Here is a 13,050-nt window from a genome sequence, read left to right as displayed (position 1 = left end):
GATTAATAGTATATGAGATAACTTTTGAACTGAAGAAGAACAATTACACCTAGACCTCCCACCTGCTATTTGTAGAACAACTCAATTGGTTAATAGTTAATGAGATAACAGATAGAATTACAATCTCAGTTCTTGTACAGCAGGTAGATTTTGAGATAACAGGTAGAATTTGTGAAACAATTACAATTTCCGATATTGGACGGTATAGGTGAATTTTGAATATGAATAAAATTATTGGCACTATGAAAAAATATTTGACAATGGTGAGTGGATAACCTCTTGTTGATCGTTCAATAGGGAATTTTAATATTTGCCCGTATTGATTTCCAGAGCCTGATGAAACTATGCTGTTAGCAAAACACGTCTAGAATTAAAAAAAATATTTGTGAAAATCATTAATACCGAAGTCAAGAATATTCGACAAATGACTTTGATAACGATGTACTCAAAAAATTATTGCTGGCAAAGTGCATTCGAAAACTATAAATTACAACATAGTTTATATTGAATAACTGCTTGATCCGTTACGAAGTTAAATGTCATTCAGGTCAAGTGCAGTCAATAGTAATGACGTGTTGTTTTCTACAGATACAGTGTAAATCTGCTCAAAAGTGAAAAAAATTAGATAAGATCCTAATTTTACTCTTTGAATTCATGGTTGAAATCGGAATGATGATATTTGTAGATGCATGGTTATTATTCAAGTCACATCACTTTATTGTGACTGGACAGATTGGGAAATTTATTGAGTTTACAATACCGCAACACGTATTGCTGTTTACAATAGCTTCCTCAAGCTATTGTAACGATCGAGAAAGTTATTCAGTTTATAAAACCACAACACGTGTTTCGCTATACAATAACTTTCATGCGCGTATAGTATGAAAACGATTGAGGAAGCTATTCAGTTTGAAAAACCGTAACAAGTGTTTTTTATATACAATGGCTACCTTGAGCGTATAGTATGATAACGATTGAGAACGTTATTCAGTTCACAAAACCGCAACCGCAATGTATACAATAGCTTCTTCAAGCGTATAGTTTGAAAACGATCGATCAGTTTATAAAACCGCAACAGGTGTTTCGCTATACAATAGCTTTCGTGGGCGTATAGTATGAAAATGATTGTGAAAGCTATTCAGTTTGAAAAACCATAACAGGTTTTTTTATATACAATGGCTTCCTTGAGCGTATATTATGATAACGATTGAGGAAGTTATTCAGTTCACAAAACCGCAACAGCTTCCTCAATGTATACAATAGCTTCTTCAAACGTATAGTTTGGAAACGATTGAGAAAGTTATTCAGTTTATAAACCCACAACACGTGTTTCGCTATAGAATAGCTTCCGTGGGCGTATAGTATGAAAACGATTGATGAAGCTATTCAGTTTGAAAAACCGTAACAGGTGTTTTTTTATATACAATTGTTCCTTTGAGCGTATATTATGATAACGATTGAGAAAGTTATTCAGTTCACAAAACCGCAACAGCTTCCTCAATGTATATAATAGCTTCTTCAAATGTATAGTTTGAAAACTATCGAGAAAGTTATCCAGTTTATAAAACCGCAACACGTGTTTCTCTATACAATAGCTTTCATGGGCGTATAGTATGAAAACGATTGAGGAAGCTATTCAGTTTGAAAAACCATAACAGGTTTTTTTATATACAATGGCTTCCTTGAGCGTATATTATGATAACGATTGAGAAAGTTATTCAGTTCACCAAATCGCAACAGCTTCCTCAATGCATACAATAGCTTCTTTAAGTAATAGTTCATAAAACCGCAACACGTGTTTCGCTATACAATAGCTTTCGTGGGCGTATAGTCTGAAAACCATTGTGGAAGCTATTCAGTTTGAAAAACCGTAACAGGTATATGCTCTGCAGTTTCATCATTTTCCAGACAGAGGCGACACACACTGTCTTTGTCCAAGTCTCTGCAAGCTTCGAAGGGTGAATAAACGCCTTGGAGTGAGCCAATTCTGGAAGGTTCTGCCAGAAGTCCAGAACTCTTCTTGCCATCCAGGTGTTAGGTGTCTGTTTGGCAAAGCCCAGGTTCTGGTCCAATGGAGCCGCTTGTAGCACCCTCCTTTGCAAGAGAGTCAGCAGCTTCATTGCCTTCCAGGCCAGTATGGCCAGGAATTCAGACCAGAGACAATCTGTTAAGTCTTCCTATCGAGGAGAGTCTTTTTTGGCAGTTTGCTACCAATTTAGACGTTGCTCGGTGGGAGCCAAGAGCTTCCAAAGTCGCTTGACTGTCCGAGAATATTTTTATTGACTTGTGAGTGAGATTGGATTTATCCAATCTCTCCGCATACAATTCAATAGCGTAAATATCCGCTTGAAATACAGTCGCATAAGTTCCTAGGCAGGTAGATAACTCTGTCCGGGGTCTGCCACTGAAAACAGCTGCACCAGAAACGGAAGGTGTTTTTGATCCATCTGTGAACCAACAACTATCTGCTCTTAATATTTCCTTCTCCCGCAGGATCCAGTCCTCTCTACTCGGGAATAGTACTTTATAAGGCAGTTCGTAGCTGACAGTTGGAGGCATAAAGTCAGAGGTCATTTCCAGAATGCTGTGACTTCCAATGTCAACCAACAGTCTGTTGCACTCTGCATTGAATTGATTTGTGCAATTGGCAATGTGCACAAGTCTCTATGCAGTCCATCTAACCTCTCTTTCTAGAAAAATGTGGAGAGGAGGTAGATCTAGAAGGATCTTCATGGCCGCTGACGATGTGGTATTGATGGTACCACTGATAGCCAGACAAGCCTGTCTCTGTAAGCCAGAGAGCTTCGCTTGGGCCGTTTTCTGTGAAGCCTTCGGCCACCAAGCAATTGCACCATACGTGATGGATTTGTTTGGGACCTAAAACTCAAGTTTTACCACAAATCCTTCGACATGTCCATAGAGACATTCTGGCTTTGTGTAAAACATCTTCCAAGTGAGCTTTCCAGGTGACTCTTTTATCAAGGACAATGCCAAGATATTTCACCTCCGTTTCAAATGGAATGACCACACCATTGAGGTAAAGTGGCGTTAGATCGTCCAATTTTCTTCTCTTGGTGAAGGGGATTTACACAGTTTTGCTGGGGTTGACAGACGTCTGCTCCCTCAGGCACCAACTGTGAACAACGTCTAACGCTCTTTGGAGGATATTACAAGCTACTTTTTTCAGAGTAGATAAAGATATTTCTCCTGAATAATTTGTAGGCGGAATACTCAAAAACATAAATAAGACAATGTAAACATTTGGGTAGACATCTCGAAGACTGCAGATTGTACATCTTTCGTATTTGCTGAAGAATCTTCGAGTTGACAATGTAAATGTCTTTCAATTCGTGTGTATCTTATTTCAGACAAATTTTCGGAGAAATTGAGCTTTTCATATGCACTTTCATGCCCGGCTAATTGCACTCTTAAAGTATCTGAAATAGGTTAATCAATATTTATGGGAAAATTTTCTTGTCCAAAAATAGATGTTCTTTCATTGAACTGTGACTCATCTGGCTGAATTTCGTTTTTTTTTGCGAATAATATTCTGACAATAATAATCTTGGATTCCAGATGAATTATCAGTACTAGCTATTACCCGCGGGTTCGCTCGCATTTATGCCATTAAATAAGTGCCAGTACAATAGAAATGAATCAATATGAGAACTATATTTTAATGCTTGGCTGGGATTATCAATATTTAAAAATTATTACATACGATGAAGTTTTGAAAATTTAAAATATGCTTTATTGAATTGCAACAACAAGTGCTGAAAATATGAAATAAATGATTTTTAAATTGTTTAATCTTACATGCAAAATATTTTTTTTTAATGACAAGTATCGTATGTTACTTGTAATACCTTGAATAATATGTGTAAAAAAATAATTTCGCGTGAAACCGTAACAAACAAACTTACATTCGTATTTATAATATTAGTAGGATCCTATAGAAAATTCATTACAAGAATTAATTTGGACTCATTTCCATAAGAGACTTATTAATTACTTCCATTAATCTCTGATAATTTGGTATTTCAAAAATGTTGCCGCCTCTCAAATCATGGGTATATGATATATGGTTATGACATCTAAACCAAAGTCCATTCGTCCCAAAGGAAGAGCCAACAGAGCCAAGACCAAGATAGCACGCCAAGTTCGATCCAATGTCAACGTTTTGCTCACTGTTCCTTCAGATTATCGTGGCGTAATGCATCAGTAGTTCTTGCCATATGGTCGTATGGTCAATAAGGAGTATTGTCCGAGAATACCTACCACATTGTCTTGAAGTTGTGCGTCGCTTGCGAGAAGCAATATAGTAGGGGAGCCCACGATGTAAAATGGGGATTTACTCGAGTGTCATAGAGACATATTAGGTTGCAAAGCTTAGATAATAAGACGAAAAAATGATATATAATATATAATATTTCATCGGTGGGGGAAGCGGTTATAGATTTTTAAATATGTAAAAAAAATACTGTTGCATGGACATACTCGAGCGCGTCAGACATTAATAGCATAAATGTCCTACGTATTTTTAATAATGTTGGTACGTTAATCTGATCGTTTGCATGATGCGGGTGGTTGTACGTAAGGGTTTAAAGTGAGAAGAAAAAAATTCAATCGAGCGCGTCAGATTTTCTGAGTGCACCCAAAAAAAAGCTCTCATTCTGACGATTTCGATCTGACGCAAACTCGCGGCCATTATTATAATGTGCAAAAAAAATTCACCATTTTGAAATTCTCAAGCGCGTCAGATTAAGATATATATGGTTCATCTTTATGTTCTAGACGTGCTGTCTCATAATCTGACGATTATCTAGAGGGATTCGCCTAATCTGACAAAAAAATATTTTTTTATTTATTTTTTCAAATCACTGAACTTAAATAATTGAAAAGCTCAGGAAATAGCACGCAAATAAATAAGCGTATGTTTTTTAAGTACAATACTTAAATGTACAAGAAAATAATTTTTAAAAAATGCTCAAAAAAATTTAACGAGTCTCTGTGATCAGCTGTGATGCCGTCATAGCAACAGAATTCAGAGTGGGGACGGAGTGAGAGAGTAACAGAAATTTGGAGAGGGAAATACAGGTGCACGCATTAAACTTTGTCGACGAATTTTTGCGGAAATCGTCAGATTATAAATTTTTTCGTTATCTTTGAATTATTTCCTTTAAAATAAAAAAAAAGAATTAGCTACGCTCGAGAATATCGAAATGACGTTATTTTTTACAACTTTGCTGCCCTCCCTTTCTTTGCGTCACTCTCAAATTGTCAGATTATTGGAATATACACTTTTCAGCATGTAATTAACTTGCCCTACCTTAATCTGACGCGCCGCAGAATTTCTGATGATAAATTTTTTTACTGATCTGATCCTTTATCCTTCACGGGCGGCCTTATATATGGGGCTCATATTGGTGGAGGTACTTAACCGGGTACAAGGTATCGCCCTGTATAATAATCTGCCGCGCTTCAGTAAATCCCGAAATCCCTGCTTGGGCTCCCCAATTAATACGAAGAAAATGTTGTCCTTGCTTGATCGTGATTTTTTGGCCAAAAACAACACTGTTATCATGCCTCAGCCACCGTTTTCACCAAATTTGCCCCCCTGTGACTTCTTTCTGTTTCCAAGATTGGAAAGACCCATGGATAAATGGCATTTTTCGACAATTGGGAAAAATAAAACTTCAGGAAATTATGTACCTAACTAAAGCACTATTAGATCGGATTGGATCATGAAAACATCCTCTTTCCCAGCTGAAATTGAAAATATCTTAGGTATGGCTGATTTAATCAGGTAAGCTGTGCAATTATGTGATGTATTGAAAAGTGATTTCCATGTTGAAAGTTTTATTCGAAATTCAAAAGTAAAAACAGTTTTGGGTGTTATTTAAAAAAAACTGTTGATTTATAATGCGACTTTTTGAGATTTGTTACATTAAATTATAAAACAATGAGTTGAAATGAATATCACATTTTTCACTTTTTAAGCGACTCAATTATATACGCCTGTTGAACAGTAACTTGGAAATTATTCATCACACCGCTGCTTAGACTACGAGTATAGTATCTTAAATTCATAAATAATATTTATACCTCTCAGGGAATATCGAACATAATTCGGATTTGTACCTGTTAAATTGAAATGCAGTGAAATACTTACCAAATTAAACACCGTGAAATAAATTGATGTTTTCTGGGAAAAAACTATCATATACAATGACGTTACATGAAGAATGTAGATGCTGTACGTGAATTTGTTCAGTACCTGGAATATTGGATACGACAGTATGGTATTGACCACACCTGAAATAGAAACATTGATTTCACTGAGGTTATTCAATAATATTCATTCACATTTTGCTATTTTGCTAACTTGAGATCCATCAGTATTGATTTCCACAACCAAATTCATAGTTTTAGTTACTAGAAATCAATTATAGCGATTTTTTCCCAAAAATTGTGTAACTCAGCAACACAAAATTCTAAGCAGTTGTGCTGAAAAATTCGTAGGCTAACATAGAAAAAATTCTTCAGAAAAATTACATTTTATTATTCAATGCAGTTGCCTTAGAGGTCGATGCAACGATTATAGCGGTCATACAATTTTTCGATGACATTTTTTTAGTACGATTTGTTTTTAGCCTCAAAATAGGTCTCAGTTTCAATGACTACCTTTTCATCGGCGTTACATTTTTCTCCAGCGAGCATTCTTTTGAGGTGTCAGAACAGGAAAAAGTCGCTGGGTGCCACATCTGGAAAATACGGTGGATGTGAAAGGAATTTGAAGACCAATTCATACAATTTTGCCATCGTTCTCGTTGATCCGTGAAACGGTATGTTGTCTTGGTGAAACAACACTTTTTTTTAATGGGGCTATTTTCCCGCGATTTCTTTCTACAAATGCTCCAGTAACGTTTTGTAACAGTCGCTGTTGATGGTTTTTCCCTTTTCAAGATAATCGAAGGATTATATATCCTGCGCATCTCAAAATACTGATATCATAATCTTTCCAGCCGACTGTTAGGCCTTTGCATGCTTTGGAGTCGGTTCACCACGAGGAGTCCACTCGGATGACAATCTTTTTGATTCTGATGTACAACGATGAAGCCAAGTTTCATCCATTATCGCATATCAACTCATAAATTCAGGGTTTTTATGGTGGGAGAGCTTCAAGCACTGTTCAGAATAATCAATTCGTTGTTGTTTTTGGTCGCACATATAGATATTCATGCATGATCTGTTTAATAGGTTTCTTTGATATCTTAAGAGCTCCAGCTATCTTGATCGACTTCACTTGGCGGTCATTCAAAATTATTTTCTGGACTTTTTTGATGTTTTCGTTGGTGAGATCCTCTTTGGGGCGTCCACTGCCTGCATCGTCCTCGGTGCTACTTTTACCTCGTTCAAAAGTAGCAAACCAATTCTCAACGGTAGATGCCAAGGATGCCAAGCCCAAGTAATGTTTATCAAGCCAACCTTTGCCTTCAACAGTATTTTTTCTCGCTAAAAAGCAATGCTTCAAAACACAAAATTCCTTTTCATCCATCATCATCCATTATAAATTTTCTTCAAACTAACAAAATAATCATCGCTAAAACCGCACCACAGTGAGTCCCGTCACTTGTATGGACTACCCAAAATCCACAAGAAGGATGTTCCGCTCAGACCGATCATTAGCTGCAGAGATTCAGCTACTGAAAACTTGCCAGATTTTTACTGCCAATAATAAAACCACTGCAAGGAAAAACATCATTTTTTGTGAAGAATTTAAGGCATTTTGTCGAACTACTAGAGGCAATCGAAGTCACAGAGCAGGATCAACTGATCAGTTTCGAATAATTAATACAGTTAATTGTATGGTTTTCCTATACAGGGTTTTACAAAAACCGCGACACGTGTATAGCGAAACACGTCGTATAGTAAAAATCATACAATTAGTGTCAATATGGATTTTCATCAGAGGAAGCTATCCGAATAGCCGAGGGATTAGTTACTACTATAATATTTTAATTTTCTCACTCAGCTATCGAAAGATTGGCTGAATGCTTATGCCCGTTAGGGTATGCACACACAAAAATAAATCTTGGTAATTATAAAAATAATAATGGGAATTATTCTACTTTGGACCAAGGTTCTTGGTCTTTCACCATATCCACCACGTATAGCAATATTTAATACAAATGAAAGGAAACAACACTAAAATAATATTGTGCTTATTGTTTTCTACTATTATTTTTTCTATCTTCACGGCCCGAAATTTCCCAACTTTTCCAAGTCGAATAAACAGCGAAAAGTTGGAAATTTTGTGAAATCGTCACTTCAAAATTTGTGGACTGTTCAACTGTTCTCTTACTTGGGAAAATTAAACTTTTTTGGAGTTTTCAAACAACTCAGAATTTCAAAGTATGGGATCTCCAAGTTATGCATGTTGGGAAATCCCAACCTTGTCTTGGTTCTTTCCCTTTCCTGAATACCTCCTTTCTTCTCTCATTTTTATTTTTCTAATTTTTATTCATTTTTTTACTATTATTTTTTTCTATCTTCACTTCCAAACGTTTTCCCAAGTCGAAAAAGCAGGGGGGGAGCTCCCCCCCATCCCCCCCATGGCGACGGCCCTGCATGGGAGTGCAGAACTAAATACATTCTTGAAGCACATCAACAACTTAAGTCCTTCTATCATTTTCACAATGGAAAAGGAACCGACATTAAAACATCTGTATACCGAAAACCAACTCACAGACAGTATCTGAACCAGAAATCCAACAACCATTAATCGACTAAGAGAGGAATTATCATGATTCTAGTAGACCGTGCTTTCGGGCTTTGTAATACAAAGGATGGTCTCGAAAACGACCTTCAACAGAATGGTTACTCAAAAGTGATGGTGAAACAGACTTTGGCTAGAAGACAGCAAGAGCTTCACAAGGAAGAGAAGCCGCCACAACCAGTACTTGTACTTTCCTACATCAGAGGATTGTCAAAAAGGATAAGAAGAATTGGGTCCAAGTATAAAATCAGAACCTGCTTTAGATCTGGGAACACTATCCGTAGCAGCCTCACGAAAACCAAGCGACCAAACGCAGACTGCAATTCAAAGAATTGCATTTACCGGATAGGCTGCGAGTGCGGAGAATCATATATCGGTGAAAATAGGAGGCCATTGGAACTTCGCATTGCCGAGCACATGAAACACACACAGCGAGGAGAAACCAGCAAATCAGGAATAGCAGAGCATATTTGGTCTCATCAACATAACATCAAGTGGGATCAAGCTGAGATCATCCATAAGGAGGAACACTGGTTTAGGAGAAAATTCAATATGTTGTCCAACAACGCATTAAGCCAAGCTAGCGTAGAGATACGCAACATATGGAAACCTATAATCAAACGGAACACGACCAACTGTCGCCAAACGGTCAGTTCCCGCTAAAACTGATGAAGCTTAGAGAGGGAAGAGGAGATAGGTGAAAGCAGTCGAATGACCTATAAATAGTCAGACCTCGGAGGAATAAGTCCAGTTATCACCCGAAGACGATTTTGGATATTAACAATCAAAACGTCGTGAAGTCACGTGGCCTCGAATCTTTCAATTTTTTAATTCTCATTTATTGTTAATAATTCTCATCTCGTGTTTATAGTTCAATTTTTTGATTGTTGCTTGTATTTTATTTCTTTGTAATTTCATTTTGTTTGCTCAATATGATTGTTATTGTTCAGCCAATCCTTTTAATTTATATCATATTAGACAATGGAAGTCTGAACTAATGAAATGTAACAAAAATTGAGTCACTCAAAATGTTCCCATCCCAAAAACTAATAGTCCGATAGCTGTGAAATTGTATACTATCTTTTGATGGTTTATTTTAACTAAAAATCATATGGATTCAATACTAGTAGCCTAGTACTGTGTTAGCCTAGGAACTTTCAGCCCATCTAGTATAAGTAGGTACAAGAAATGATATAAAATTGAAGGATGAGAGTGATACGCCTCTCGCAATATATTTGATATATCAACAATTTCGTAGTGGCTCTTTGAATAAATTGGAAGTTAAAGCAATCATACCATGTGAAAATACTTATGTGAAATGAAATCTCAATCGTTCAAACTGAAAAAAAAAACTAATTGGAAATTCTCAGTAGAAGTTTTTTCAGATACGAATAGAAGAATCTGCTAATAACTAACTCCCTCAAACAATATTGAATTACAAGTGATCATTGTTGGCTTTTTCGATACATTTGGTATTTGTTCTTATTTTCTTGACAAGATTTTATTGATAGTCATTGAATCTATTCCTTTATTTGAAAAGACCGATAATGGGGAATGTTCCTGACGAAAATCAAGTAGTTTTCATGAAATAGTTCTAAAACAACCTTTTTTTTCTGTAAATTATTTAAATACTTAAAAAGAGGAATGAAATGATGCATTCAACATTCAAAGGGATTCGTTTCTATTTCACCATTTGGCAACATCGGTTATAGCTAATAAAGGACAATGAATCTGTTACCTGTATGAGACAAACAAAGGTGACATATCTCAGAGGCGTGCTGTTCTGTTTACCTATGTTCTGAGTTTTGAGACATTCTGTGACGTATGACATTTTGTGCACCTAACCTATATAACCTAACTCTATATAAATAAATAACAAAACAACTGTTGTTTATGTGGCTTGTGGAGGTGGTATTGAACTATAATTTATATTTTGCCTTAATTGTTGATTTATAAAGATAATTTTCTTTTTTTAAAGTAGAATATCTAGGTACGTATGAATTATTTCAAATTGATATAGGCGCTGTTGCCAATATGTGAATTAGAAACAAATCCCTTTAAAAATTAAAACCCAACATTGAGGAACATTCCCCATTCTACACCATGTGACATTACCTCCTCGATTAGTACAGCATGCCCAGATTATCCATCCAATAGCTAAAGCCCATGCTGGTCTCACGAGTGCGATGTAAAAAGAGTTTCCTAACCTGTCATAATACGGTGTTCTCAAGGTGCTGTGACCTCCGAAAACACAGGTCAGTATTACCCCGAAACTACATATCCAGGTCAGAAGCGATAATATCTGTAAAAATAACTTTTTAGTTATTTATCAAACCTTCAATTCAATCTTCACCTTTGGTATTTTTGCATATTTGGAAGAGTCTCTGGTGAGGTAGTAACCGAGCATAGCTCCTATAAGCCATGGCGAAGCCCTGTTGTGGGTTTTCAAATAGTAGTCATTCATGTAAGTTTGAACGGGAACCCTATTGAATTCAAACATAAATGTTTCAGTGATGATAAACTCTTATTTATGGTCATCTGGTTTGAGTTATTTTTCATAGATCACCATCAATATCAAAAACTTTTGTCTACGTCGTATTCTTACGTTGGGTTACGTTGGCAAAAGTGCACTGATTCAAATGACACCTATTTCGAATAAATTGAATAAGTATTCACCGAGATATTACAGTTTAAAGTAGGCTCATAAAAACTGATAACGTTTGAAACAACCTCACAACCTGATCATAGTAGAATAATACATCCAGTAGGCTCTCTTACCACGTGATCCGTCCGAGTTGCCAGGGACCTTCAACCGCTCTTTTGATGAAATTCTCACTAGTCCAGTCATTATAGTAAGTTCACCTCGGAATTCGAGATACCCAGCTGTAAGTCTGTAAATACTTGTATATTGACACCCTAAAAGTTGTCTTAAAACCTACATATGGTAGGGTGTAAGCAACTATTGAATTTCAAGGTCAAAGGTCACAAAAATCGGTTTTTTGCGCTTTTTTTGGGAATATCTCGTTTCCTATGGGTTTTTTGCTATTTGTACTTATCATCAATATTGTAGAATACAAAATTCTCTACACAAATTTTGTTTAAAAAAATTTTTTATACGGTGAACCGTTTTCGAGATAGAGGCCGGAGAGTACGCGGTCACAGCATCACTTCAGGTTAACCGGTGCCACCGGTCGAAAACTCGCCATATATAGTCGATGAACTATCGATAAATCAATGATTATAAATATTTGTCAATTTTTATTAACTATTATATTATATTTTATCATTTTTTTCCTAACTTATCCACTTTTTATTCAGTATTAATTTATTAAGCAACACTTACCTTCCCATGTAATTGCAGAATTATTAATGAAAATATAGGAAGTATATTTGAATTTTAACCTTATTATTATTCATAACTTCTTACATGATGAAAAAAAAAAAGAAAACAAATAAATTATGAATTAATCTTTTTATTAAAAAATATCATTGAATACATTTATTTTTATTGAAAGTAAAGAAATGGAATAAAGGGTACAAAAACTACAATTTATAATTTTAATCATCTTCTTCCTCTTTATCGTCGTCTTCTGGCTGCTGGTAAATTTCAAACTGGTCTTCATTATCGTCTTCAACGACATTTGTCTCAAGTTCTTCCATACTTTCGGGGTCAAAGGTTCCATCTTCGTTAATGTCGCTCTGATATGGTAGAGCATTGAGACAAGCTTGCCCATTACATTGGCCACAAGCTAAAGAGCATTGCAAGCCCGCTTTCCTGCATCCGCATCGCGAACCACAACCACTCTTGCAGTTGCAGAAAATTGTATTTACCACATCTTCTGGAGCAGGTGGTAAAATTGTCATGATAGGCTCCAGAAAATCGTTTCGCATTGCCCAACCCCATACCTGGGGTTCCAAATCATGTCCTAACCAAGTTTGAACTTGATAATATACACGGTTGAAATGTTGATGAGCAGCTGTACTTGTTGGTGGAATATTTGAAAGCTGCACAGGTTTATTAAGTTTTGTAGACTTGACGTAATGCATATAACGAAGATTATCGAGACTTTTCAAAGATTTTGGAGCATTATAGACTGCCAATAAGGTTTGAGTTCCACTCTCTAATAACCTCTGGGCCGATCAATTTTCTTCCTCAAATGCTGCAGCTAGTTCATCCAAATTTGTCAGTTTCTCAAAAACTTTTAAAAATGATTTTTTTCTCTTTTCAAAAAGCGCAGAAGTTGTGTCACAGCCACTTAATGCGTGCAGAA

At 36.1% G+C, this 13,050-nt stretch overlaps 1 protein-coding gene across 3 annotated transcripts in view; it reads right to left on the bottom strand.

The window, feature by feature from the left end:
• LOC141479869 (nose resistant to fluoxetine protein 6-like) overlaps positions 1-13,050 on the bottom strand; it is a 95,628-nt gene that overhangs the window by 15,653 nt on the left and 66,925 nt on the right. For all 3 annotated transcript variants that reach the window (XR_012465210.1, XR_012465209.1, XM_074174105.1), the window contains exons 9-11: positions 11,133-11,262; positions 10,895-11,081; positions 6,173-6,315 (exon numbers count right to left, since the gene is read on the bottom strand). Coding sequence is in view for 1 of the 3 variants with exons in the window: in XM_074174105.1 (XP_074030206.1) it covers positions 6,173-6,315; positions 10,895-11,081; positions 11,133-11,262 (460 nt within the window). In the remaining 2 variants the exon portion in view is untranslated. The remainder of the gene's footprint in view (positions 1-6,172; positions 6,316-10,894; positions 11,082-11,132; positions 11,263-13,050) is intronic.

This window comes from Leptinotarsa decemlineata, unplaced genomic scaffold (genome assembly GCF_025532065.1).
Source record: "Leptinotarsa decemlineata unplaced genomic scaffold, Ldec_3_MD MMD2_tig00000505_RagTag_RagTag, whole genome shotgun sequence".
Classification (NCBI taxonomy): domain Eukaryota; kingdom Metazoa; phylum Arthropoda; class Insecta; order Coleoptera; family Chrysomelidae; genus Leptinotarsa; species Leptinotarsa decemlineata.
Note: the sequence above shows the minus strand (reverse complement) of the source record. Positions and strands in the feature narration are given on the sequence as shown.